At 39.4% G+C, this 26,308-nt stretch overlaps 1 protein-coding gene across 3 annotated transcripts in view; it reads right to left on the bottom strand.

Moving 5' to 3' along the window:
• Positions 1–923: 923 nt before the first annotated feature.
• The window catches only part of NUBPL (NUBP iron-sulfur cluster assembly factor, mitochondrial), a 241,121-nt gene continuing 215,736 nt past the window's right edge, over positions 924–26,308 (bottom strand). For 2 of the 3 annotated variants that reach the window (XM_059710159.1, XM_059710171.1), the window contains 3 exons: positions 14,096–14,216; positions 9,724–9,806; positions 924–1,440 (listed from right to left, as the gene is read on the bottom strand). In XM_059710159.1, coding sequence (XP_059566142.1) covers positions 1,384–1,440; positions 9,724–9,806; positions 14,096–14,216 — 261 coding nt within the window. In that variant the 3' untranslated portion in view covers positions 924–1,383. The remainder of the gene's footprint in view (positions 1,441–9,723; positions 9,807–14,095; positions 14,217–26,308) is intronic. The other variant, XR_009454504.1, reaches the window with a different exon arrangement.

Here is a 26,308-nt window from a genome sequence, read left to right as displayed (position 1 = left end):
TACTTGCAGCTTTACAACTACCTTGCTACTTGAACCTGGGAAGCCCCTGACATCTCTCTAAAAGCCTCAACTAGACAAGATACATGCTTTTCAAAGTGTATTTCTTGAAAAATGAACTGCAAGAAAATGAACTCCTTCTAAAAGGTGCGTGTGGGAATAGAGAGGTTCATGGTCAAGTGATTTTGAGGAAATGCTGCATATTATATTCCTCTTTTGAAATAAACAAATGCCCTTTTTTGTATAAAAGGATGGATCCAGTAATCCAAGTGCCCAAGTATAAATCTCAGATCCATGCTTTCCTAAAACAGTAACCCTTGGGAAGACACTTAACTTTCCTATACCTCAGTTTTCTCATCTGTAAAATGGAGAGAGCAACATTACCCGTCCTCATATGAAAGGAAGATTAACATAAAGACAGAAGAAAACACTTGATACATGTTAACTATTATTGCTATTATTGCCATCATATGATTCATCAAAATCATTAGAATCTTGTTAAAAATACACATGTTCAGGGGCTGGGAGGAGGGGGATGGGAAAATTAGGGGACATCTGTAATACTAGCAACAATAAAATAAATATTTTTAAAAATCCACACGTCCAGGCCCCATCCCTGGAGATTCAGATTCATTAAGTCTAGGGTAGGGTTGGGTGCAGGTGAAGTAGAGGTTTAATCTACATTAAGAATGTGTTCAATACAGTATTAGAGGCAGGATTCAAACCCATACCAAATTGTCTGATGGAGGGTGTCACACTTGTGTCCTTATACAAATTTAGCAAATCCTTTAAAAAGAGCGAAGTTCTCTCCTGAACTGAAGATTGGACTTGTAACATAAACTCATAATTCTTCAAGGGGTAGCTCAATAAAATAAAATGTAGTTCTGTGCAGTTGGTTCACATCAGCTTTCTAAACAATTCCTAAATGTAATATTTAGCACTGATATGCAAAAACTTTATTTGTGAGTCATTATTTGGCAAATCAAACCCGAAGATAAGACATTATCTCCTTAGAAATACAAGGTTGCTATTGCTTCTGTGATTGCTATTGTTTCTGTAGGCATTACCATCACACTGCTGTTCCCAAAGGTCTCCTTGTCATGCAGCAGGTAAGTTTCAGGACAACTGGGAGTCACTGCAGAGGTGGTGGCAATCTTCTTCTTCTTCTTCTTCTTTTAAATATATATTTCTTTATTGATTTCAGAGAGGAAGGGAGAAGGAGCGAGAGATAGAAACATCAATGATGAGAGAGAATCATTGATTGGCTGCCTCCTGCACACCCCCTACTGGGGATCGAGCCCACAACCCAGGCATGTGCCTTGGCCGGAATCGAACCTGGGACCCTTCAGTTCGCAGGCTGACGCTCTATCCACTGAGCCAAGCCAGCTAGGGCGGTGGCAATCTTCTGACCACTTCTGCAGCAATCCTCAGGTAAGCTTTGGCCTGGAAAAGAACAGACAAGTGTGTTCTATACTTCTCCCCAGCACACATCAACTGACTCAGGAACTGTTTACCAGCATTGTCCTTTGAATTTAATAGTAAAAAGGCTGAGCTGAAGAAATTCAGGAGAGAGGAGATACATTGTAGGTAGGACAGGGAAAATAATTTTAGATTACTTGGAGGCAACTACTTGGAAGGTGACTTTCTGAAAAAAAATATTTAGTACCAGCAATCTGTTTTTCAAACTCTAATTCCTGAGTCAGCAAACGAGCAACCTAGTCTAGCTGCAGAAAAATTATGCCTCCCTCTTCTGACAAATTAATATCCTGAGGTAGACTCTGCCAACAATTCTGTGGCATAAGAGTTGTTAGTCGTTTAAAGAGGACTATTACTTACCACCTTACAGTGTGTCTACGGAAACCATTTCTTTATTCTCTCTGAGAATGGCATCTAGTACCAGCACAAGCACCTGGGGCTCCTCCAGCTGGTGAGTTTGGGGACCACGGGATCACTGCCACACTCTTCATCTCCGCGCTCGCAGTGAAACACTCTGAGAAGCCCCCAGGCCACCGAGCGGACCACCAGCTAACCCAGTGCCCACAGTGCAGTTGGAATAATGGTCATGACATTTGTATTTTAAGGGTTTTAAACAATTGCAATGTAAATTTTATTTCTTAATTCTTCCATTTTATCTATAAAAGTAACTGTAGGACACAATAGTAAGACTTTCTAAAATTATTACTTTATACATTTATATACTTAGATTTGAGTATATGCTATTGCTACTCCAACTACTACAATTAATAACAGCTAAAACTTAAGTACTTAACATTTTCCCAGTATTATTTCATTTATCCTTACAGCTTCCCTAAGGGGTAAACTCTGTTATTATCCCCAATTTATAGACGAGAAAACCAAAACCCAGAAAGGTGAAGACTTTACAGCCAGTCTTAGATGAGCTGCCCAACTTCCTGACCTGCCCGGTATGAGAACTGTTGGAGACCTAATGTAATGCTTTAAGTGTGTCTCACACATCTTTATTTAAAAAAACTATGTTTGAACCCTAGCATCTAAGTTATGCTTTATTTTACCAGGAAAATGTTAAAATTTCATTTGAGACCATTTTTAAAAAAAGAGTATCTCTCAAAGCATGAATAAGGATTTAATTTTTTTTTTACTGAGTGCCTACTACACCAACTACTTCACATAAGTAATCCCGCTTATGTAAAATAAGCATCATGGGCTTAACTTGGATTGAAACACTGAAAGTTGTGATCACAGAGTCTGTAGGCTGGGAAACATTCAAATCTGGGTCCACCTGACTCCAAAGCCCAGCTCCTTCTACTACATCACATATGAAACAGTAAATCAAGATACAAGCAATTATAATTGTAATGCTTTGTCTAAGAATGGTTTTAGTCACTGCTATAGTTAACAAAAACAATAGCTTTTATTTAAAAATGGAAATAACAATCCAGTCGGTGTTGTTCAGTGATTGAGTGTTAACTCATGAGCCAGGAGGTCACAGTTCGATCCCCAGTCAGGGCACATGACCCGGTTTCGGGCTCAATCCCCAGTGTGGGGCGTGTAAGAGGTGGCCAATCAATGATTCTCTCTCATCATTGATGTTTCTATCTCACTCTCCTCTCTCTCCCTCTCCCTCTCCCTTCCTCTCTCAGAAAGTCAATTAAAATATATTTTGGGGAAAAACAAAAATAATACATAAAAATGAAAATAACATAGACTTAATAAAGAAATATTTCTCTTAAATCTAATATGCTGATTTTCAGCTAAGCATCTTTATGAATATCTTTTTAGTCTCCTAGTATCTTTTCTAGGTATTTAAGTGTAATATTTTCTGATGAAAATTTAAAGTTTACTAAGGCAAGCTGAGACAAGGTCATCATTCTATAATCTTTTATTCATACTTACGTTAAATTACAGACATACCTATCAGGTGGCACAAAATACTGAATGATTCCAGGATAATCAAATTTGCTACATTTAACTTTTGCTTTTTAATGGCCTATCTCCAAGCTTAAACTTTCAACATATGACACTTAAAGTAATGGTTTGATTGTCATTTGCTGAGAAACCACTAAAAGTACTTAGTTTAATAGTTTCAATTTCTACAAAACTGTTAAGATTGATTTTTTTTTCAGCCAATGCAGTATTATTTCAACAAATAATTTTTTTTGGTTTTATTGTGTGTGTAATGCATTGTTTCAGAGAATCAGTGGGATGTAATGATATAAAGGGGACATATAATAGCTCACTGGTGAAAAGTTGGGGCCTCTAAGTCAGACAAGCATGGTTTAAAATCTTAGTTCTGTTATTTACTAGCTCTGAGACCTTGGGCAAATTACTTAACTGTACTAGACTAATTTTCCACATCTATAAAATAAAATGGTTATAACAATAGTATCTACCTCAAAGGATTTGGGGAGTACTAAGTAAGAAAAAAGTATGTGAAGTATTGGCACAAAAGAAGCAGATAATAAATAATAGTGGCCATTATTATTACTATTCTGTCCTCAAGTAATTTACAATTTCATTGAAGGACTCATATTAATATATTCTTTTGGGCACTTTTCTTGACCAAGGAATAAGTAAAATAAATCCCTTTCTTTTGTTTAATCCATAACAAGCAAAAAGCATACACATACACATCATATGTAAAAAAAATGTGATTTAGATTTCTCAAACTATTAATACTCTCTTTCTCATCAACTCAACTTTACAGAGACTAATCCTCACCTATTCAAGGTCTCTAGACCACCCTGAAGAGGAGATAATATAGCTGGATCTTACTTGTCTGCTCTGTCATCCTATCTAATAAAGATGGAATATGCAAATTGACCATCACTTCTCGACAAAGATGGTGGCGCCCACAGCCAATAAGGAGGGAATATACAAATTGACGTGACAAAGATGGCGGCAGCTGGGAGGGTACACAGGCGTTCCGCCCTGCCAAGGCCACTCTGGGCCTCTGGGCAGTGTGCAAAGGCGGAAAGCGGCTCCGGGACTGAGTGAAGGTGGAAGGCAGCTCCGGGCCAGGGCAAAGGCGGAAAGGTTGCTCCGGGCTGAAGCGAAGGCGGAAAGGCGGCTCCGAGCCAGAGCAAAGGTGGAAAGGCAGCTCCAGGCTGGAGCGAAGGCGGTGCTGGCAGCCAGGGGAAGGAAGGCCTATTCTTGCATGAATCTTTGTGCATCGGGCCTCTAGTCTATATATATAAAAGCCAAGCGACTGGAACAGCAGAAGGACTGGAACGACCAGAATGACCAGTCACTATGACATGCACTGCGGCAGCCAACCGGCCCAGTTAGGGCCCCAATTGGCCCCCAGCAACCTCCCAAAGCCCTTCCCCCTGGCTGGCCTGGTCCCTGATTGGTCCCCCTACCCCGACTGCGGGCAGGGCAGGCTGGCCAACTGCCCATGGCCCCTCCCCCTGGCTGGCCCAACCCAATGGGCCCCCCATCGGGGTGGGACAGCTAGATCCCACCCGTGCATGAATTTGTGCACCAGGCCTCTAGTTAATAAATAAAAGGAGGGAAGGTGGGTAAGAGATCAACCAAAGGACTTGTATGCATGCATATAAGCATAACCAATGGACACAGACAGTACAGGGGTGAGGGCATGTTCTGGGGCATGGGAGCGGCCACGGAGAGGTCAATGGAGGGAAAAGGAGACATATGTAATACTTTGAACACTAAGGAATTAAAAAAAAAAGTAAAAGGAGCAGTGGTTGAGTGTCGACCCATAAAACAAGAAGTCACAGTTCGATCCCCAGTAGGTGGCATGCAGGAGGCAGTCAATCAATGATGTTTCTCTCTCATTGATATTTCTATTTCTCTCTCCAAAAATCAATAAAACATATTTAAAAAATAAAAGGAAATGGATGGCAACCAAAGTGTAAGAAGTTTTATAAAGAGCTTTGGTTATTTGTCTTTTGTTTTTAAAGATTTAAAGTTCTAATTTATCTTATATAGTCATTTTCATATTAAGACAATGAGGTATTAAGAAATTATAAGATGATAAAGTTTCCACTTATACAGTGGAGCCTTGACTTACGAGTGTCCCGACTAACAAGTTTTTCGAGATATGAGCCGTCTCTCCGCCAATTTTTTGCTTTGAGTTGCGAACTAAAATTTGGGTTATGAGCCAGCTTCAGATACCCCACTGCTTGTCGACGCAGCGAAGGTCACAGTGAACGCCACAACATCAGCCCAGTATCATGTGTCTCACTCGTTCACTTTATGATTTGACATACGAGTAATTTGAGTTACAGGCTCCGTCATGGAACGAATTAAACTCATTAAGTCAAGGCCCCACTGTATTTGAAAGTCTTTACCAGGAATATCTTATAATGCACCTTACCAAATCAAATCTAACTTTAACTACAAAATGTCGGGCTGTTCACATTCCCATAAATGTCACCCAACAATAGTAAAATAATAACTCTAAAGTTTATGCAAATGAGATTCAGTTGGTTGGAGCATGGTCCAATACATTGAAAGGTCACAGATTTGATTCTTGGTCAGGGCACATACCCAGGTTTTGGGTTTGGTCCCCTGTGAGGGTGCATATGTGAAGCAGCCAATCGATGTTTCTCTCTCACATTGATGTTTCTTACTGTTTCTCTCTCCCCCTTCCTCTCTCTAATATCAATAAACATATCCTCGGGTGAGGATTATAAATATATATATACTATATATATATATATTCCACAAACACTGTTGTTCAGAGTTTTAAATATTATCTTTTGATGGTTGTTATATAGTCTCTATTATATTACATTTATTTAACTTCTTAGAAATGCTCCTTGCTTTTGGAAAATCTCAAAGAAAATGGAAAGGTGGAAAACATATTTAAAAATCTAAACTCAGTTGAAATACACTAGTAAATAGTTAACGTTAATCATCATAATCACCATGGAATGTCTTTAAATAGTCTGTTCTCAGGAGACATTTAAACGTGTGTAGTTTTTTAAACCCTCAATTTTCATACAACTTTTTATTCACTGCATAAAGTACACCTAGGGTAGTTGGGATTGCCAGACTTCAATTATGAAAGAAATAAAAGGTTATAATTTTGCTTATATGAAAGGTTTCTAAGTAAAGACTGAAAAAGAAATTTAACATTACTTAAAGGAGAAAAGAAAAACAGTGATAAGTGCTACACTGTATTTATTCAGCACATTCCCAGCAACCCAATCACCTGACCATATATGTTGACTCTCAAGGAAGGGAAGGAGCTCTGGGCCCCTGAAAGGGACAATTCAAATACCAGGTAAATCCACTTTACTTACCCTACACTCCTGTCAGTCTCCTCTTACCCTATTCACAACTCTAACCACACTTGGCTCCTTTATTTCCCAGTTCACACAAAATTAAAGGAAGCAAAGTAGAATGAAGGGATAGTAGTTATGGATGGACAAAATAACAGTACTTTGTATAGAACCACAAAAGACCCCAAATAGGCAAAGCAATCTTGAGAAAGAACAAAGTTGGAGATATTACACTCCCTGATTTCAAACTATACTATAAGGCTATAGTAATCAAAATAGTATGGTAGTAGCACAAAAACAGACACATCCTATATAATAAAAGCGTAATATGCAAATTGACCAAATGGCCGAACAGCGGAGCAACCATCCAGACGACCATCCAGGACCACGCTATGACACCCACTGGCGCCAGGCCAGCCAAGAAGGGTGCAATGCAATTGGTCGGGGGGTCGGCCATCGCCCCATGATTGCCCCACAGAAGGAGGCCCAGGCCACTGACTGGCAGGCTGTGGCAGGTTGGCAGGGCCTCCCTCTGCAAGGGAAGCCCGGGTCCTGGGTGCTGGAGGGAAGCCAGTGCCAGCAGCTGGGGGAAGGAAGGCCTACTCTTGAACAAATTTCATGCATCGGGCCTCTAGTAGATAAATAAAACAGAATACAGAGACCAAAAATAAACCCATACTTATATGGTCAATTAATCTATGACAGAGGAGGCAAACACATACAATGGGAAAAAAGATGGCCACTTCAATAAATGGTGATTCAAAAACAGATACATGCAAAAAGAGAAAGAAAGAAACTCTTCCACTTTCTTATACCATATACAAAAATAAGCTCAGATGGGCTAACGACTTAAATGTAAGACTTGAAAATATAAAACTCCTAGAAGAAAACATAGGCAATAAACTCTTTGACAAAGGCCTTAGCAATATTTTTTGGATATGTCTCTTCAGGCAAGAGCAATAAAGCAAAAATAAACAAATAGGACTACATCAAGCTAAAAAAGCTTTTTCACAGTGAAGGAAACCAGCAACAAAATGAAACCTTCCGAATTAGAGATATTTACAAATGATATATCTGATAAGGGGTTAATATCCAAAATATATAAAGACTCATACAACTCAACATCAAAAAAATGAACAATCCAATTTAAAAATAGGCAGAAGACCTAATAGACATTTCTCCAAGAAAGACATACAGATAGCTAATAGACATATAAAAAATTGTTCAGCATCACTAACATCAGGGAGGTATCAAAACCACACTGAGATATCACTTCACAACTCCTGTCAAAATAGCTATTATAAAAAAGACAAAGTAACAAGTGTTGGTGAGGATGTGGAGAAAAGGGAACCCTCGTGCACTGCTGGTGGGATTGTAAACTGGTGTAGGCACTATGAAAACAGAATGAAGATTCCTCAAAATATTAAAATTGAACTACCATTAGAAACCAGCAATTCCGCTTCTGCGCATTTACCTCAAGAAATTAAAAACACTAATTTGAAAAAAAATATATATATATCCTTATGTTCACTACAACGTTATTCACAATAGCCAAAATAATGCAAGTAACCTAGGTATCCACTGATTGATGAATGGATAAAGAAAATGTGGCATATACAGGGTGTTCTCAAAAACTACATACACACTTTTTTTCTGATAGCTCACTTGATGTTACTTTCTTTTTAGATTTAACCCATTGGTATTAAAAATTATTCAAAGTGTGCATACATTTTATTGGGACATCATACACACACACACACACACACGAATATTATTATTCAGCCATAAAAAGAATGAAATCTTGCCATTTATGAAAACATGAATGGACCTAGAGTGTATTAGCTGAGTGAAATAAGTCAGACAGGGAAAGACAAATACCATATGATTTCACTTACATGTGGAATCTGAAGGTCAAAACATCGATGAAGCAAAACAAAACAGAATCAGACTCAGAGATGCAGAGAACAAACTGATAAATATCAGAGGGGAGAGGAGTGGAAAGATGAACAAAAAGGTGGAGGGGATTAGGAAGTACAAATTTCCAGTTATAAAATAAATAAGTCACAGGATGTAACGTATAGCATAGGGAACACAGTCAATAATATTATAACTTTGCATGGTGACTGACAGTTCCTAGCACTGACATTGCAATCACTTCCCATGTCATACAGATGTTGAGTTGCTATGCTGTACACTTGAAATTAACATAATACTGTATGTCAACTATAATTTTTAAAAAGAACAAAAGCAAAATAACAGTACTGTAAGGTTATACTTGTTAGCTAAAAAAGAAATATATGAGAAAAACTATTGGAAGAATGGTACTATTCAGCAAATAAGAACAAAAACTGTAGCAAAACTGATGTACCAGAGGATGGATCAGTTTTTAATTTAATAGCAAGTGCTACTTAGGAAAAAGTGATATATATGATTGATTTTATTTCTATTTTTTAAAAAGAATAAAATAAAAATATTTTAGGCTTAAAACTGTAAAGCTTCAGTTGAAAATTTATCAGCTGTATCCGTAATTAAACACTACTAGTTTTTCCACTTCACTTCCCCAATCATATTTGTTAAAATAAATGCAATGAAAACTCCATCTCTAATGGTTTATAGTTTCTCTATATCCAACTCAATGTTTTTTATATTAGGTTTCCTTCTCCCAACAACCAGCTCAACTTCAGATAACGTGGGCAGTTAGATACTAATAGCCAGCAAGATAAGAACTCTGCAAACTCTTGCTTTGCATGTTCTTCATGAGATAACTGGTTGGTGATGACTCTTTGTAGGTGAACTTGGTCAGTTGATAATTCAGGGCCCGTACTGATACACCTACCACACAAAATAGTAACTTAAAATGCTGTGGATAAGTTACCAATTTTTGTTCAATATATGCATTGCAAATAGATAAACTTGACCTTACCAACCTTCTTTCTACATAACAAAAAGTACATATCCTCTAAAGAGAAATGAAAATACATTTTTTTAAAAGATCACTTACCTCATCACTTTCAGGCTGTGAGAATACAATCGGCTGGCCTGTATCTGAAGCTTCCCTTATATTAAGATGTAAAGGAATATCTCCTAAAAGAGCCACCAGATATCCATTAGTACTACAAAAGTTTATATCGCATTTGGAAATTCACTATGTGAACCTCAGAAACAACATTTAAACTAAATTGATTCAAATCAACTTGAGTTATGATTATCCTAAAAATTGCTAAATCTCTGATCAAGGAATTTCAAATGAAAATTAGGAGAAAATATCCCACTTCAGGGTAGTGCAGTGATATATCTATATATACAAAAGCCTAAGGGACCGGTTGACTGATTGGTCGTCTGGTAGCTATGACATGCACTGACCACCAGGGGGCAGACGCTCAACGCAGGAGCTGCCTCCTGGTGGTCAGTGCACTCCCACGCAAGAGCGGCAAGAGCGCTGCTCAGCTGATCAACAGGTGCCAGACAGTGAGCTCATGGTTGGCGAGCACCGCTGGTGGCGCGAGCCTCTCCCGTGGAGACTCCCCATGTGCACCCCTCCCCCATCCAGACCGGTACCAGCATCGGGACTGACTGGGTGTGAGCCCATGGCTGCTTCTCGGTCATGGGTGCGCCAGTATTGCCCCTGGACGGGTGCGGAGACTGCAGCAGAGCAGCAGCGAGCCTACCAAGTGTTGGCGGCAGTCGGTACAGTGGGGCCGGGATAAGCAGGAGTGGCACAGTGCGGCGCCTGGCCCAGGCTCAGGCTCCTCCCTGGCTGCCTGCTGCTTTGGCACAACTACATCCCCCCAGGGGGATGTAGGATTGTTGGTTTTGGCCGATCCCCGCAGGCCAGGCCGAGGGACCCCCCCAGCAATGCACAAATCCATGCACCGGGCCTCTAATATATTATATGAAAACTATGTGGCCACTCCTCATGGGGCCATGGTTTATTCTTTGCTGGAGATCTTCCTACAAATGGTTTGGAAGACATTTGTAAATTATTTTTACCTGTAATACCTGGTATAGGACACAACATACCACATAATAAGAGGAAACTGAAAAGGAAAAGATGGGGAAGACAAAGTAATCCAAAAAAATAAAAAAATAAAATAAAAGTACAATATAATCTTCCTTATGCTAGCAGACAAGTAAGCTAAGAGAACTATTGAAAAGTAGGCCAGACCTGTTATCTCAACTCCCTGTCTCTTATCAGATAGGATTACTTTTATTATATACTAGAGGCCTGGTGCACAAATTCGTGCACGGGTGGGGTCCCTTGAGGCTTATTAGGGTGCTGGCCAGCCTGGGGTAGGGGCCTCAGGAGGTTACCTGGTCAGCCGAGGGCAGGGGCCGCGGGAGATTGGCCGGCCATGGGAGGTTGGCTATGGGAATGCACTGACCACGAGGGGGCAGCTTCTGCATCGAATGCCTGCCCCCTGGTGGTCAGTGCGCATCACAGCAACTGGTTGACCAGTTGTTCGGGTCGTTCGGTCATAACGGTCACTTGGGCTTTTATATATAGGTTAATCTTTTAGCATTAAGACTTGTGAGCTTGATGAGACCTCAGGACATATACAGTGAGTATCTCCAATATGCAGACTTGAGGTCTGGAAGGATGTGTCTTGGCTGATGATATATTACCATTAGGTAGTATAATAGGGGAAACGCTGGGATTCACCATCCAGCTGACTCTCTCCACCACACCATCACAAATGATGGCTTCCCAAATGCTGGCATTTAAAAGGCAGCAAATGGAGCCTTAAGTAGAAGAGCTGACTCATCATGGTACTCAGCATTCATAGAACCACTCCAAATCCATGGGAAGGTCATTTAAATGTGTGTATACACATGTTTTATATAAATAAGTCATTCAGCACCATGCCAGGCAATGTAAATAATGCAGATTATATGTTACAACATTACAAACCTATTACAATTTACATTATGAAGTATGCTCCTCCTGTCAGCACATTTTGAAATCTTAACCCACTCTTTAAGTCTTTCCTAAATGTTCAATAGACAAATGACAAAAATATATGAATATTTAGGTAACCATTTAAAGATTACCTTTTTAGTAAATTTGTGTCTATTCTACAGATCAACTAAGACTATAGGAAGTTGTCACAGGAACAGGCAGGGGAATATATGTTATAGAAAATACTTCGAAACTCATAAAGGTTTTTGCTCTTGACTTATGAACATGCTATTATAGTACTGGGAAAAATAAAAGTAAAACCTTCTCCTTTATACCACCCATTGACATGATTTTTGCCTTCCAGAGATTCACAATCCTCCCATAGATACAGAAACGTAGATCAAAAAAGAGAAAAATCTTGTTAGAAAATACGCGGCATAGTGAGAGTGGTAAGGGGCCACAGCTGTATACAGAGAAGGATAAAAAGGAGTAAAGGTATGAAGAATGGCTAGGTCCGAAGGAAAGGAGGGCCTATTTCAGAGACATAAGTTAAAGGGGTTTCTGGGAGATAACGTGAGACCTTAACTACCATGCATAAACTGTCCCTGTAGATAAATATGGATAAAGTTCTGAAAAGCCATTTTGCCAAATTCAAAACACAGCCCAATGGATGAAATAAACTGAGGCAGCCAGAGAGTCAATAAGAGACCAATGAGGGTGCCTGGGGGCTTCAACCAGTCAGAGGCCATAGCTATGAGAGCTCTTTGTTTTATTTCAGTTTCTAATTTCCAATTCCAACCTCTCCATTATTGGAGCCCCTGCTCAAGTTCACGGGCACTATGTCTGGGCCCCCAGGACTGCATTACAAGGAGGAGATGGCCTGAATTGGAGCTCTAAATCATTTTCCCATACACTGTTAGAGACAGCAATCTCTGGCATTATCCAGTTTTGAGATCAGTAATCAGTGTTGCTGATACTTTTTTAGTGTAACTATACATTTCTGAGCTGTTGGTTAAAAAATAACTTCCATATGTGAGATTGTTTCTCTAGGAGGTATGTTTCAAAGTCTAAATCACTGACTTACAAAATGGTACCACCCATTTACAAATTAGGGAATTATAATATTGTCAACATAATTCAATAATGCCATTATAATTACAATTTACTTTATTATATAAATGAATGTCAATCTGTTATGTTATTATGCAGATTTAAGAAACTGAACTTTTTAGGTTAAATGAAAAACAGTTGCAGAATATAATTAGTGACTATATTTATAAGAATGTATCAAAATATATCATTAGTATTCACCTGGTATTGTGGTGGTTGCTATGGGACAAATGCATAATAACAATAATACATTTAACATCAACTTTTAGAAATGTAATTATAATAGAGTATGTTTTGAAATTCCTTGATCTCTAAAGGGATCTTAATTGTAAACTATCTATAACTAATAACTCACTCTATGGCTCTCTTACTCAGCATCTAACATCTGCCTTCCCCAGAACAGAAACTCATTCAATAAGCAGAATATCAAAACATGTGTCCTATAAAGTTCATTAGGTTGCTTGTGGACCTTTTTAAAGTCATGTTTTATCAAAAATCTGTGTTTTATTCCATTAACACATGATTTCACTTCTCATAACACTAATTAATCCTTCAATTCAATAATATGAACAGTATATGCAATGTAAATTTCAAATGCCATCTCTTATACACATGGCAAACACATATAAAAAGATTCCAGAAAACAGAAAATATTGTCTTTCTAGAGCAGAACTGATAAATTCAGAACTGATCAGGAAGGCATTTTTTCATATGCAGCAAGAAGTGACACTCCCTAAGTTTGCTGCAACATAATGAACAGGTATTTTCATAATAGTATATACCGGTAAACTGAGAGATGTGTTCCCAGTGCAACCAACTAGTGACCATTAAAATGTGGGCTTCAATCCACAGTCAGACCACAAAACTCTCTTCTCAAATTCAAGTTATAAGCAATTTTTATCAATAGCAGAAAGCATCAAAATTGGCAGAACAAACTTCCTTTTAAAAAGCCTTCCACAAATGAAGTATTATAAAAAAACGAAGAAAGCTTAGCACATAGAACTGCGCTAAACTAACTTAATTTAAAACACAAAGCCAAAAGCAATTCATCACTTTCTGAGACACTTTTCATCACCATGCCCGATCTCTATTTTCCCTTCTACCATTTCCTCTGCAAAAGCATATTCCATGCCCAGCCAGCATGGCTCAGTGGTTGAGCATCAACCTATGAACCAGGAGGTCATGGTTCCATTCCCAGTCAGGGCACATGCCCAAGTTGTGAGCTTGACCCCCAGTGTGGGGTGTGCAGGAGGCAGCCTATCAATGATTCTCTCTCATAGTTGATGTTTCTATTCTCTCTCCCCCTCCTTTCCTCTCTGAGATCAAGAAAAATATATTTTAAGAAAAGAATATTCTATGGTCTTACCTAGAATATCAAGATCAAGGATCTGTGCTAGTTTCCTTGCACCATCAGCACCAAAAATATGAGTCTTGTGTTTACATTTTGGACACTGGAAAACACTCATATTTTGAACAAGGCCCAGAACCTGGAATAATAAGAATACATTGAAATCAAAACAAAATTAAACCAAGTCTCAATTCATTATTTCAATATTTTTACTGCATGACTACTGGTTTTAGTGATACAATGATGAATAAGTTAAGGTCTCTCCTCTCAAGGAACTCACAAGCTAGTGGGAGAGTAAAACACTTTAATTACATTTTAATAATGTGATACATGCTAAAGAGATGTAAATGACAGGGATCAAAGATTTATACCTGGGAAGAATAAGAGGACCTCGGAGTTGTGTGTTCTGGGTGAGGGTGAGAATGGAGTTAAGGCTGTAGCAGGAATTCTAGGCAGAAGGAAGAGCACAAGCCCATCCTATCTAATAAAAGAGAAAAATGGTAATTGGCGTACGACGATACCCTTTTCATTGGCTAATCAGGGCTATATGCAAATTAACTGCCAACTAAGATTGGCAGTTAACTGCCAACTAAGATTGGCAGTTAACTGCCAACAAGATGGCGGTTAATTTGCATATGTAGGCACAATGCAGGGAGGCGAAAGGGAAAGCAGGAAGAAGCCCCCTGCCACTGACAGTGATCGGAAACCCAGGGGGGAGCTAAGAGCTGGGGGGCAGGGCAAAGGTGGCCCTGGGGCCGCCTTTGCCCTGCCCCCCAGCCATGATCGGAGAATCAGGTGCCTTTTCCGCCCTGGCCAGTGATAGCAGGAAGTAGGGGTGGAGCCAGCGATGGGAGCTGGGCATGGTCGAAGCTGGCAGTCCCAGGAGCTAGGGGTCCCTTGCCCATGATCGCGGGGCTGCTGCAGCTGCGGGTCCCCGCTGCCCGGGCCGGATGCTTAGGCCAGAGGCGTTAGGCCTGGGCAGGGGCGGAGCCTGCAACCGCGGGGAGCTGGGGGTCCCCTGCCCAGGCCTGACACCTCTGCTGGAGGCCTCAGGCCTGGTCAAGGGGCCGATCCGGTGATTGGTGATCGGAGGGTGATGAGGGTCAACTCCTCTGGCCGAGGCATCAGGCCTGGGTGGGGGGCGGAGCTGGGGATTGGGGGGATATGATGGTCCCTTTGCCCAGGCCTGAAGCCTGGGTCAGAGGCGTCAGGCTTGGGTGGTGGGTGGAGCAAGCGATCAGAGGGAGATGGGGGTCCCCTGCCCAGGCATCATTCCTGGGCCAGAGGCCTCAGGCCTGGGCGGGGGCCAGAGCCAGTGATCAGGGGGAGATGGGGGTCCCCTGTCCAAGCCTGACACCTCTGGCGGAGGCGTCAGGCCTGGGCAAAGGGCCGATCAGGCGATTGGAGGGTGATGGGGGTCTACGCCTCTGTCAGAGGCATCAGGCCTGGGCAAGGGGCCGATCCTGCGATTGGAGGGTGATGGGGGTCAACGCCTGAGGGCTCCCAGTATGTGAGAGGGGGCAGGCTGGGCTGAGGGACACTCCCCCCCCCACACACACACACCCAGTGCATGAATTTCGTGCACCGGGCCCCTAGTGGAATATAATGTGTGCAGCCTACATGGGCTGCAACCTAGTGGGGGCGAAGGCAGAAGCTACTTTGGTAGGAAAGGTCAGGTTCAGATGGTAAGGTGTTAAATGCCTTCCATGTATTTGAGGCTTTCTTCTTGAGACAACAGAAAACCACAAACATTTTTTAAAGTTGAGAAGACAGTATAGAAGAGGTAATGTTATGCAATCGGATCCGTGTTTCTGATGGCAATATGGAAAAAACAAGCAGAAGAAACACAGGAGAATAAGTAGTTAAGAGGCTAACTGTGGACAAAGTCTCATGGTAAATAAAAATCAACATTTAAGTGTTTGAAATGCACTATCTTATTTACTCCTCAGAAGAACTTTATGAGATGGGTACCTTATCATCCACATTCAGTAGGCGATAAAATTGGCACAGCTAATAAAAGAGTGAAACCCAGCTTATTAGAATATTATCATTTGAAACAAAAATATAAAGCCTTATAGAAAGTGTTCATCTCTTTCTTAGTTTCCCCAGCTTCTGGCACAAAATAGATAACTAATAAACATTTCTTAAACAGAGAGGCCCTGCAAATATAATCCTTACTTGTGTTCCTTTGCTTCCCATCAGTTCTTATTAATGAGAAGCAAAGGTTCTCTTCTAGAATAAAATGGGGAACACAACTATGAGAGGCTTACAGATAACCATGTCTGCTTCATCCTATCTATTCCACCCATAAGATTATCATTATAGGAGATATCTCTATTAGAACATTTGCATTTTAAATGATGAACAGAACCTATAGTCCACAATGAAACATATAGACAAGAAAGTGATCAAATTTGTTATTCTTTCTGAAAAGAGAAACAGAAAAGACTAAAGTTTCCCACAACACATGTAAATGAAGACAAACAGTGAGGGACATAAAGATGTAGGTAAGCATTTTCCAAGCATCTAACAGATGTCCTTTTGCTAATGCAAAGTATCACGAAAATAAATCACAACATGTTTTGGTAATTCAGTATCATCTCCAAAAGCTAAAACAGAACAAAACAAAACAAAAAAACACACACCTTAATATCACACAACTTATTTATTTATTCAGTATGTCTATATAATACACTCACTGCCATTTATGTTAAATGTGATATATCCCCTCTGACTGTAGGGCTTCTAAGTTAAACATGAAAATATCACTCAAAAAACAGGAGGAGAAAAATTACTTAAATAATGTGAAGATCTAGGTGAGGGTTACTCTAATCCAGAGAGAACGGAAAAAGCATCCCTACTCTGGATTCTCTCAGATGTCCCAAGACACAGAGGCATGGAGCAACAGTATATTTGCAGTTCGTGTGATTAACTTCTTAGTATCAAATTGTTCTCTAAGGAACAGAGAACACATTCTCCTCAAAACCACATAAATGTCACAAACATAAAACTATAACCAAACTTAATATTTAATGAGTTCCTATTACACGCCAGTAACTGGGATAAACAGAAGCAGCAGCATACAGCGGTGAGCAAAACAGGCTTGATCTTTGCTCCCTTGAAGCTTGCACACTAATTGGAGAAACAGATTGAATAAATAATAGCGCAAAAATGGACTTTAAAAACTAGAACAGACCTGGTTGGGTGGCTCAGTTGGTTAGAGCATCGTCCCATGCACCAAATAGGGTGAGGGGTTGATTCCCAGTCAGGCACATACCTAGGTTGCAGGGACGCATATGGGAGGTAACCAATATATGCTTCTCTCTCACAATGAGGTTTCTCTTTCCCTTACTCTTTCTAAAAACAAAACAAAACAAAAATGAGCACCACATATCCTCGGGTAAAGATGAAAAAACAACAACACATGCTCGCACACAAAACTCTGGAACAGCTTGTCTGGAAACAAAGCAACAGAGTATTATGAGAGTATAGAAAAGAGAAGACTCTATCTACCCCGGGAGTCACGGGGGACTTCCTAGAGGAAATATTTGACCTAAAAGCCAAAGAATTAGCAGGTAAAAGCAAGGAGAAAGGTAGGAAAGCACTCAGGGCAGAAGTAGAGAGCGCACGTCTCCTCCAGGGAACTGAAAGGTCAGTAGGGCTGAGGTGTGGCGTGAGTTGGAACGAGAAGAGGCCTGAAAGGTAGGGACTGCAGGCCACATCGTGTCTGGGTTGCATGAGTGCACAGTGAAGCTATTAAGGAGTTTTTAGCAAGAGGGACCACAATCCTGTAGTTGTAATAGAATCATTTCTCAGGACTGCAGTGTTTTAAAAACAACATGGAATGGAAAAACTAAAAGGACTTGTCTTTGTGTGTTTATTTTCTTAGACAAACACTAAACCAGGGCCATATTCTCTGAAATCAGTCGTTTCGGATGTGATAGTTTTTGCCTAAAATACCGGTTTCCTCTGGGCACAGGGTAAGGATTTTTCTTCTTTGCAATTAGGTGGAGATGTCCTTGTTTGGATAATGAAATGTGAGAAGTGACAGGTGCCACATCAGGCAGAGGCTTTAAGTGCTCACTCCCCATTACCTTCCCTCTGCTCCTGTGACCAGCAAGCTTCCAAAAGTGGCTGTCCCATCAGTACAGAGTGAGAGCAGTGCCCAGGGGTGCTGAAGCCAAACCATGACAGACATATAACAGGAGAGAAATAAACTGGTGCTGTTTTCACCCACCGAAATTGGAGGATTATTTGCACACATAACCCAGCCCACAGCAACCAAAAACAAAGCAAACAAACAAAAAATAACAAATGTTGGTGAGAACAGGAACAACTACACTCACAGTTACAGTTGAGTGTAAACCGGTACAACCATTTTGGAAAATCCTTTGGTAGTTATCTATTTAAACTTATATATGTTTACACTCTGGCACAGTAATTCCGCACTCAGTTATATACTAACAGAAATGTGAACATAATATTCAACAAAATTTATGACCAAATGTGTTCATAACGGCACTAATTATCCCAAAATGTCCATCAACAGTAACATAGACAAATAAATTGTGGTATATTTACATGATGAAATCCTACATAGCAATGAGAATTAAAGAACTATAGCTATAATCAAGAGTATGAGTGGATCTCTCAAATATAATTTTAAGCAAAACAAGTCACACAAAAGTATATACTTATAATTCCATTCATATGAAGTTCACAAACAGACAAAACTAATCCTGGGTGTTATAGTTTGGGTTCTACTTTGGGGGCAGTGACTGAGAAGTGGCACACAGCAGAAGCTTCTGGGGACTAATAATGCTCTGTTTCTTGAAAACAAACAGTAAATGTGCTCACTTTGTAAAAATTCATCAAACTATAGATTTACAATTTGTGCCCTTTTGTATATATCATACTTGAATCAACTGTTTGCTTTTTTAAAAAGTGTTGGTCATGCAAAGAATGGTCAATAAAGCAATAAGAACCAATAACCAAAATGATGGTTTATTGGGCATTTTCTAAACCTGTACACAAAACAACCATCTTTTTTAAGTAGAAAAGATTCTATAAAAACAGAGAAGGAGCAGTAAAATTAACATGAGGTCCTTGGGAGAAACAATTCCCATTTCTTCCCACCTACACTCCAAGGGAAGACCTGAAAATAAAAGTTTAACTCCAGAGAAGCTCTGAAATGAAATAGTGGGTCCTAGACCTGCAATATTTAGTAAGGTAGCCACTCATCACACACGGCTACTGAGCACTTCAAAGGTGGCTGGTCTGGATTGAGATGTGTAAAATCCACACTGGATATCAAAGACTTAGTGAGAGTAAAAGGATGTAAAATATCCCTATATATTTTTTTAAGTTTACAGATTATTCTTTAAGCTTTTCAACTGAAGTGTATCATGAATACATACACAAAAGTACACAGATCATAGGTGTATGACTAAATGGACTTATAAAGTATACCCATGGTACCATAACTCTGTAAAGAAATAAAACATTGCCAACATCCTAGAAATCTCCTTGTATACTCTCCAAGACACATTCCTAAAAGTATAAACTAGCTAGCCTGATTTCTAAGATCATAAATTAATTTTGTCTGGTTTTGAACTTGATATGAATGTAATAATACTATCCTATATAATAAAAGGGTAATATACAAATTGACACTAACGGCAGAATGACCAGAACAACTGCTGGACCAGTCACTATGAGGCACACTGACCACTTCTTGGTCCCTTTCCCTGGCCAGCAGGCTCCGATCACCTGATGGCCACCTGTGGCGGAGGTGGGGCCGGCAAGCGGGAGGGAATATTTGACCTCTCAGTCCCTTCCCCCAGCCATCAGGCACTGATTACTAGATGGTGAACCAGGAACCGGGAGTGGGTGGCAGTGTGTGTGTGTGTGGGGGGGGGGGGGGGGCGGCTGCAGGCAGCTGGGGAAGATGGCCCTGATCGCAGGCCATACCCGCACATGAATTTCATGCACCAAGCCTCTAGTGTGTGTGTGTGTGTGTGTGTGTGTGTGTGTGTGTGTGTGTGTATTTATTTATTTTTTATGTCTGTGTGTTTCATCTAGCTAAACCATGTATATTTGTAGTTTATTTTCATTGAGTCCTAATTCTATGATGACCATCACAATTATTCAATCTCTCGTTGGATAATTTTTGTTGTCTCCAGGTTTTGGCTATTATAAATAATTATTGCCCTGGCTGGTTTTGGCTCAATGGTAGGAGCATAGACATATGGACAGAAGGGTCACAGATTCAATTCTGGGTCAAGGGCACATATCTTGGTTGTGGATTTGATCCCCAGCCCCAGCTGGGGAACATGCAGGAAGCAACCTCTCTCATGTTGATGGGTCTCTCTCTCTCTTTCTCTCCCCCTCCTCCCTCCCTTCCGTGCTGTCTGAAGTTCAATGGGAAAAATATCCTTGGGTGAGGAATAATAATAATAATAATAATAATAATAATAATAATTCTATGAATTTTTTATACATGTACTCTTTGGCTAGGTATTATGTTATACATTTTTAACTTCAGTAAAAGATGCCAAAGTTTCCAATGAAGTTCTACCCATTTACATTCTTGCCAGCAATTCCAGTTGTGCTACAGCATGATATCACCAGTCTTCTTTCATTTTAGCAAATATGGTGAGTGTGTTATCATAGTTATGTGCTGGATTGTTCCACTGTCAATCTGTTTATATTGGGGACCATGTGGCTCCTGGTTAAAATTCACCAAAAGTAAAGCAGCATGAGATCTGGGAGGTGGAAGGAAAGCCTTAGGCATGACACTAAAGGTTTCCTGTGGTGACAGAAAGACGCAGAGCTGCAGGTGCATTCTACCTTGTCTTCGTTCTTCCTGACTGTGTGCCCAGCTCTCCTTTGCACTGTGGTTTTAATTGTCATAACTATTATTGAAGTTGAGCATATTTTTACATGTTTATTGGCCATTTGTATATTCTCCTCTGTAAAATGTCTGCTTAAGTTGCTTGTCTATTTTTTTTCTACTGATGGTGTTTTTTTCTTATTGAATTTTAAGAATTCCTAGTATTTTTAATAAAATTCCTTTGTTGGTTATTTCTCAATTTTTATATTGATTTCATATTGAAATTATAGTATTTTAAATATACTGAGTCAAGTATTTTATTAAAATTTACTTCACCTTTATATTTCTATTAGAGGCCCAATGCACAAAATTCATGCAAGGGGCTTGGCCCCCGCCATGGCAGCTCTATCCGGAAGGTCATCCGGAAGGACATCTGGAAGGATATCCAGTCTAATTAGCATATTATACTTTTATTATTATAGATTGAGCAGTTCTGTTATAGACAATGAAACTCTGGCTATAGAACTTATTTTGGTAGTTCTCTTACCCAATGTTGTTTTAAGGTCCTAACAATGCACGAAAACATTTATCAGGGTGTGATTTATGAATATATTTTTTAAATGAACAGAAATAAAACATTTACCTACAAGACTGTACAGGACAGATAAACTGTCAAGTTTCTTTGCTTTTAGTTGAAATTTTATCAACTGTGATAGATAGCACTCATGAGGACTATCTTCTATTCAGAAGCTCATACAACAGCCAAACACACACACACTTAATTTAAAAAGAGAAAAAATGACTTATTAATAAGGTATGCAAATTATGTGGCAGATAACTTTTTCAAAATATGGGGTTAGTTGGGAGAAAATTTAAAAGAGAATCTTGATGGCTCCCAGAGTGAAGGGGGAAAGGAGCGGGAAGAAATTAACCAAAGAACTTGTATGTATATATGCATAATCCCTGGACACAGACAATAGTGCAGTGAAGGCCTGGGGGTGGGTGGAGGGGGTGGAGAGGGTCAATGGGGAAAAAAGGGGGACATCTATAATACTTTCAACAATAAAGATAAATTTTAAAAAATAAAAGAGAGCTTTGAGCATTAAAAAGATTAGAAAACACTGCTCTAATCTAAGAGTTTCAAACAGGAGCAGCTAATATAAGAACATTAGAATATCCATATTACAATTTTATTGATAAGAATTCTTCTGTTAAGGAATTCATGTCCACACAACCACTCCCTACCCCTGCCACATAAAGTCTTATATCATGTGAATATATCTTGTTAAGCTGTTTGTGCTTATTGTAGACCTATTTTGTGTATCATTTGATAGCAGAAACATTAGAAAACAGATGCTTTGCCATAGCTTAATTTACATAATACCATGGAGTTGCAGCTGCAAGCATGCTCAATCAGTTTTTAGTGGCTCATCAAAGTACAGATCCTTTTTTATTTTTACCTCAGCTAGTTTTACTGAGAGAGAGTAAATGCTACGTGTCTGCTTAACATCAGCCACCACAAACCTTTTATATGTTATTTTTATGTTATTCGAATCCATCATTGGCTCAGAAGGGTACTTCTTTTATTAACTTTTAAAAATTTAACTCTCTGCCCTAGTTGATTTGGCTCAGTGGATAGCATGTTGGTCTGAGAACTGAAACATCCCAGGTTGTGGGCTTGATCCCTAGTAGGGAACATGCAGGAGGCAGCCAATTAATGATTCTCTCTCATCATTGATGTTTCTTTCTCTCCCACTCTGAAATCAATAAAAATATGTTAAAGATTTTTTGACACTCTTAAAATATCAGCATTGCTCTGGAATATTGGCTTTATGTGTCTAAATGAACTGAATCAATCAGTAGGCTCAAAAGGTCCCAATTTTAATTTCTTTTTGGCATTTTAAACCCAGATTCAGGTAAGTAACAAGCAAGATTTTTAGGCTACTATATAACCCAATTTCTCAAGCTTACAATCAGGTTAAATTCTAGCTAGTTGGAACCTGTCACAATGATTAAAAACTATGATTTAAGAAAAAATGAAGAGAAAAAACTCACTGTTAAATAGCGAATAACTAATAATAACTGAAATGGAAGTGCTTTTCAGTTTCCATTAGTCTTTAACCAGTTTTTGGTATATTCCTTGAAGCATGTACACAGATTTTATAATTTTAAAAAATGAGATGGGTGTTCTTGTCTTTTCTTTCAGAAGCAGCAGCCTGGCATGGGAAGAACAATGATCAGGAAGCCTGGCATTCCTGCTCCTTTCAGGAACCAACTAACTAGCTCTGGGTTTGAGGTATAACTCAGCTTCTTTATGCCTTGAATTCTAAAATGAAGGGTTATAATGATCTCTAGAATCTGCCACTACACCAATAACATCCAGAGCTACCGTTCACCATGTGCTAAGGTAAGGTCTATGCTAAGAACTATGTATATAACCTCATTTAACTATCACAGTAACCTATGAGATAGGTCACAAAACACTGAAGCTAAATTATTTGCTCAAGGTCCCAAATTAGTAAATAACAAAGACAAAATTCAAACCAGTTGCGTCACTGGTTTATACGTGGAAGTCACCAAACAAAATGGCAAGCAAGTGGACTAAAGGATTTTGTTCATGGCACTAGGTAGCCTGAAACAACTGACGAGTCAATACAGTTTAGTGGGTGACTTAACATAGTAATTAAGAGCACAGTTATAAGGGAGGGCCGAAACTGAACCATCTTCACCACTCACTGACGCAGTCAAACCTGATTTCAGTCCTGTCTCCTGGCCACGGAACTCCCATTGCCCTGAACTCCCTCATTATACCTATCTTGACTATAAACAGAAGCTAAGGTCCCTTAACTCCTCCCATTTTTCAGTCCACCAGCTTCCTGTCTTCATTTGTCCACCTAGACCAGGGGTGGGGAGCATCCAGCCTGAGGGCCATAGCAGGCCCATGAAATCATCTGGTCTGGCCCTGCCAGGGCATTAGGGGCGAGTTAATTAAATGTTTGACCAACTACAGCAGGCTAGTTTTTAAGTTGATAATTTTGTATGGCCTGTGAATGATGTTTTAAGTATCCAAATGGCCCTTGGCAGAAAAGGGTTCCCACCCCTGAAGACAGAGAACCCCAATGGTACTCAAATTTAATGGAGACTCTTCTTGTTCCCTGGGATCTCTCACCCTGTGATATTCCATGATATCCACATTACTAAACCTCAACTCTGGATAAGCCACAGGAATGGCAATTAATAGCCAGTTTGGTTCGGTGGTTACAGCGCTGGGCTGGGGACTGAGGGGTCTCAGCTTGGGGTTCAATTCTTGTCAAGGACACATACCTCAGTTGCAGGCTCGATTCCCTGACCCTGGACAGGGCATGTGTGGGAGGCAACCAACTGATGTGTCTCTCTCACATGATGTTTCTCTCCCTCTGTCTCTCCCTTTCCTCACTTCCACTCTCACTATAAAACAAAAAAGAATGTGGACTCCAGAAAGCAGGCTGCTTATGATCGGATCCCAGAGGCCCACCGAACAGGTGGATGAGTTACAGTATTTAATCTTATGTGAGTTATTTAATCTCTCTGTGCTAGTTTCCTCATCTGCCAAATGGGAGAAATAACATTATGTACTTTGCAGGATTGTTGTGAGGGTTAGATCAATTTAATCCATGTAAACCACATGGAATAGCACTCTAGTTTAAAGCATACATGGACTTCTGAGATCCTAGGGAAAGATACACATGAGCATACATCCCCAGTCTCTGAAATGTGAAGAATGCAACCATCTTATAAAGGTTATCATTTAAGAAAAGTCATTTTTTTAAAATGGAAAGATTATCCAATTGTGAAGAAGAGAGCCACATGTAATATGCCATGTGGCTAGTTACTATGTATTCCAAGAAAGAATTCAAACAGTATTTTACAAGGCCTTAAAAGCCAATAATGAAAGATACTTTAAATATATCAGAGGTATTTGAAGAGTCATGTGAAACTACCTGATGATCACATAGAGGAAAAACTATGCTCAAGAATGAAAAGGGGAGAATAAATGCGTCACTTGTCTCTATTTTCACATAAGATTGCCTATTTCTAAATCATTTCTTAAGGCAGGTAGGCTTGAGGTATTAAATAAAATAGGATTTGGATGGTACAGCAGACAAACTAGATACTGATAAAGCTCTAAGACCGATATCGAACACATGAATTTTGGAAGCATTCAAGGGTGAAGGTGTAAAACTCCTGGTCCAAATAGATAACCTACCACCATGAATGATTACTCTGCCAGAAAAATAATAAGTCACAATTCTGATCCTCATCACTAAGAACAATGTGTAGAGTCTTTGGTAATAAAAATGGAAAATGGAAAGAAAACATTGATAAGAATCATCTACTTTAGGTTTTAAGATCACCTAATTTCTCTTAGAAGACAATATAATCATTAACCCTTTCAAATAAATACTAAAAAGTTCAACACCACAGTAGGATTTTTTTGTTTCTTTGTTTTTTGTTTTTAAGCAGTAGGAAAAGTAAACCACAAGAAAAGCAAAATTTCTAACTCTCTTTTATAAAATAAGTAACTAATTGCAAGGATGAAACAGTTAAAGAATTTTCAGAATTATTTATATATATATATATATATAAAAAAAAAGTTAGTTCAGTGACCAGCACAAGTCTAATATACAAGGCCAGCAAAAGTAGGTTTACAGTTGTGAGTACACAAACATAATTTATTCTTGTATTATTATTTGTTAATTATTGAATTATTGTTCATACAAACAACTGTAAACCTATTTTGCCCCACCCTGTGTTAGTTGCAAAGTGAACTGTAGCACAGATAGCTCACGGTCACCAGAATCATGGTCTCATCTTCCTCAGCACATAGCTAACCCACATTTCTTAGGCTCCTTGGAAAACATGATGTGTGGTCACATGACTGCATTCTCGTTAGTGGACTGTGAGTAGAAGCATCACAACCAGTCCTGGCCCATACAAATCTCCCATGCCCATGCCTCTGGGCTATCTTTCTGTTCTGCCAGGCTCAAAAGAGAACGCCCCCAAGGGTGATCTTGGAAGCCACATTTCAAAATGGCAGGGGTTCCAACAGCCTAAGTGATTTTATGGAAGAAGGCCACCCTGCTTGCCTATCCACCTATCAGTACTGCTTACATGAGGAAGAAATAAACTTCTAGTGCATTTGCATCACTATATATTTTGAGATCCATTTGTAATAGCAATTAGCCTACATTAAATAGTGCATATTTTAAATAATGCAGAATTTTAGATTGTAAATAACTTAATAAGTCTATATGAAGACAACAATTTAGGCTCAACTAATATACAAAAGGAATAAGGAAATCTCAAAGACACTATTACCTAAAAATTTTTAAAATTTCTTGTTAAAATTCTTATTAGCA

This window comes from Myotis daubentonii, chromosome 1 (genome assembly GCF_963259705.1).
Source record: "Myotis daubentonii chromosome 1, mMyoDau2.1, whole genome shotgun sequence".
NCBI classification, from domain to species: Eukaryota; Metazoa; Chordata; class Mammalia; order Chiroptera; family Vespertilionidae; genus Myotis; species Myotis daubentonii.
The sequence above is the reverse complement of the archived record's forward strand: the minus strand, read 5'-3'. Positions and strand labels throughout refer to the sequence as shown.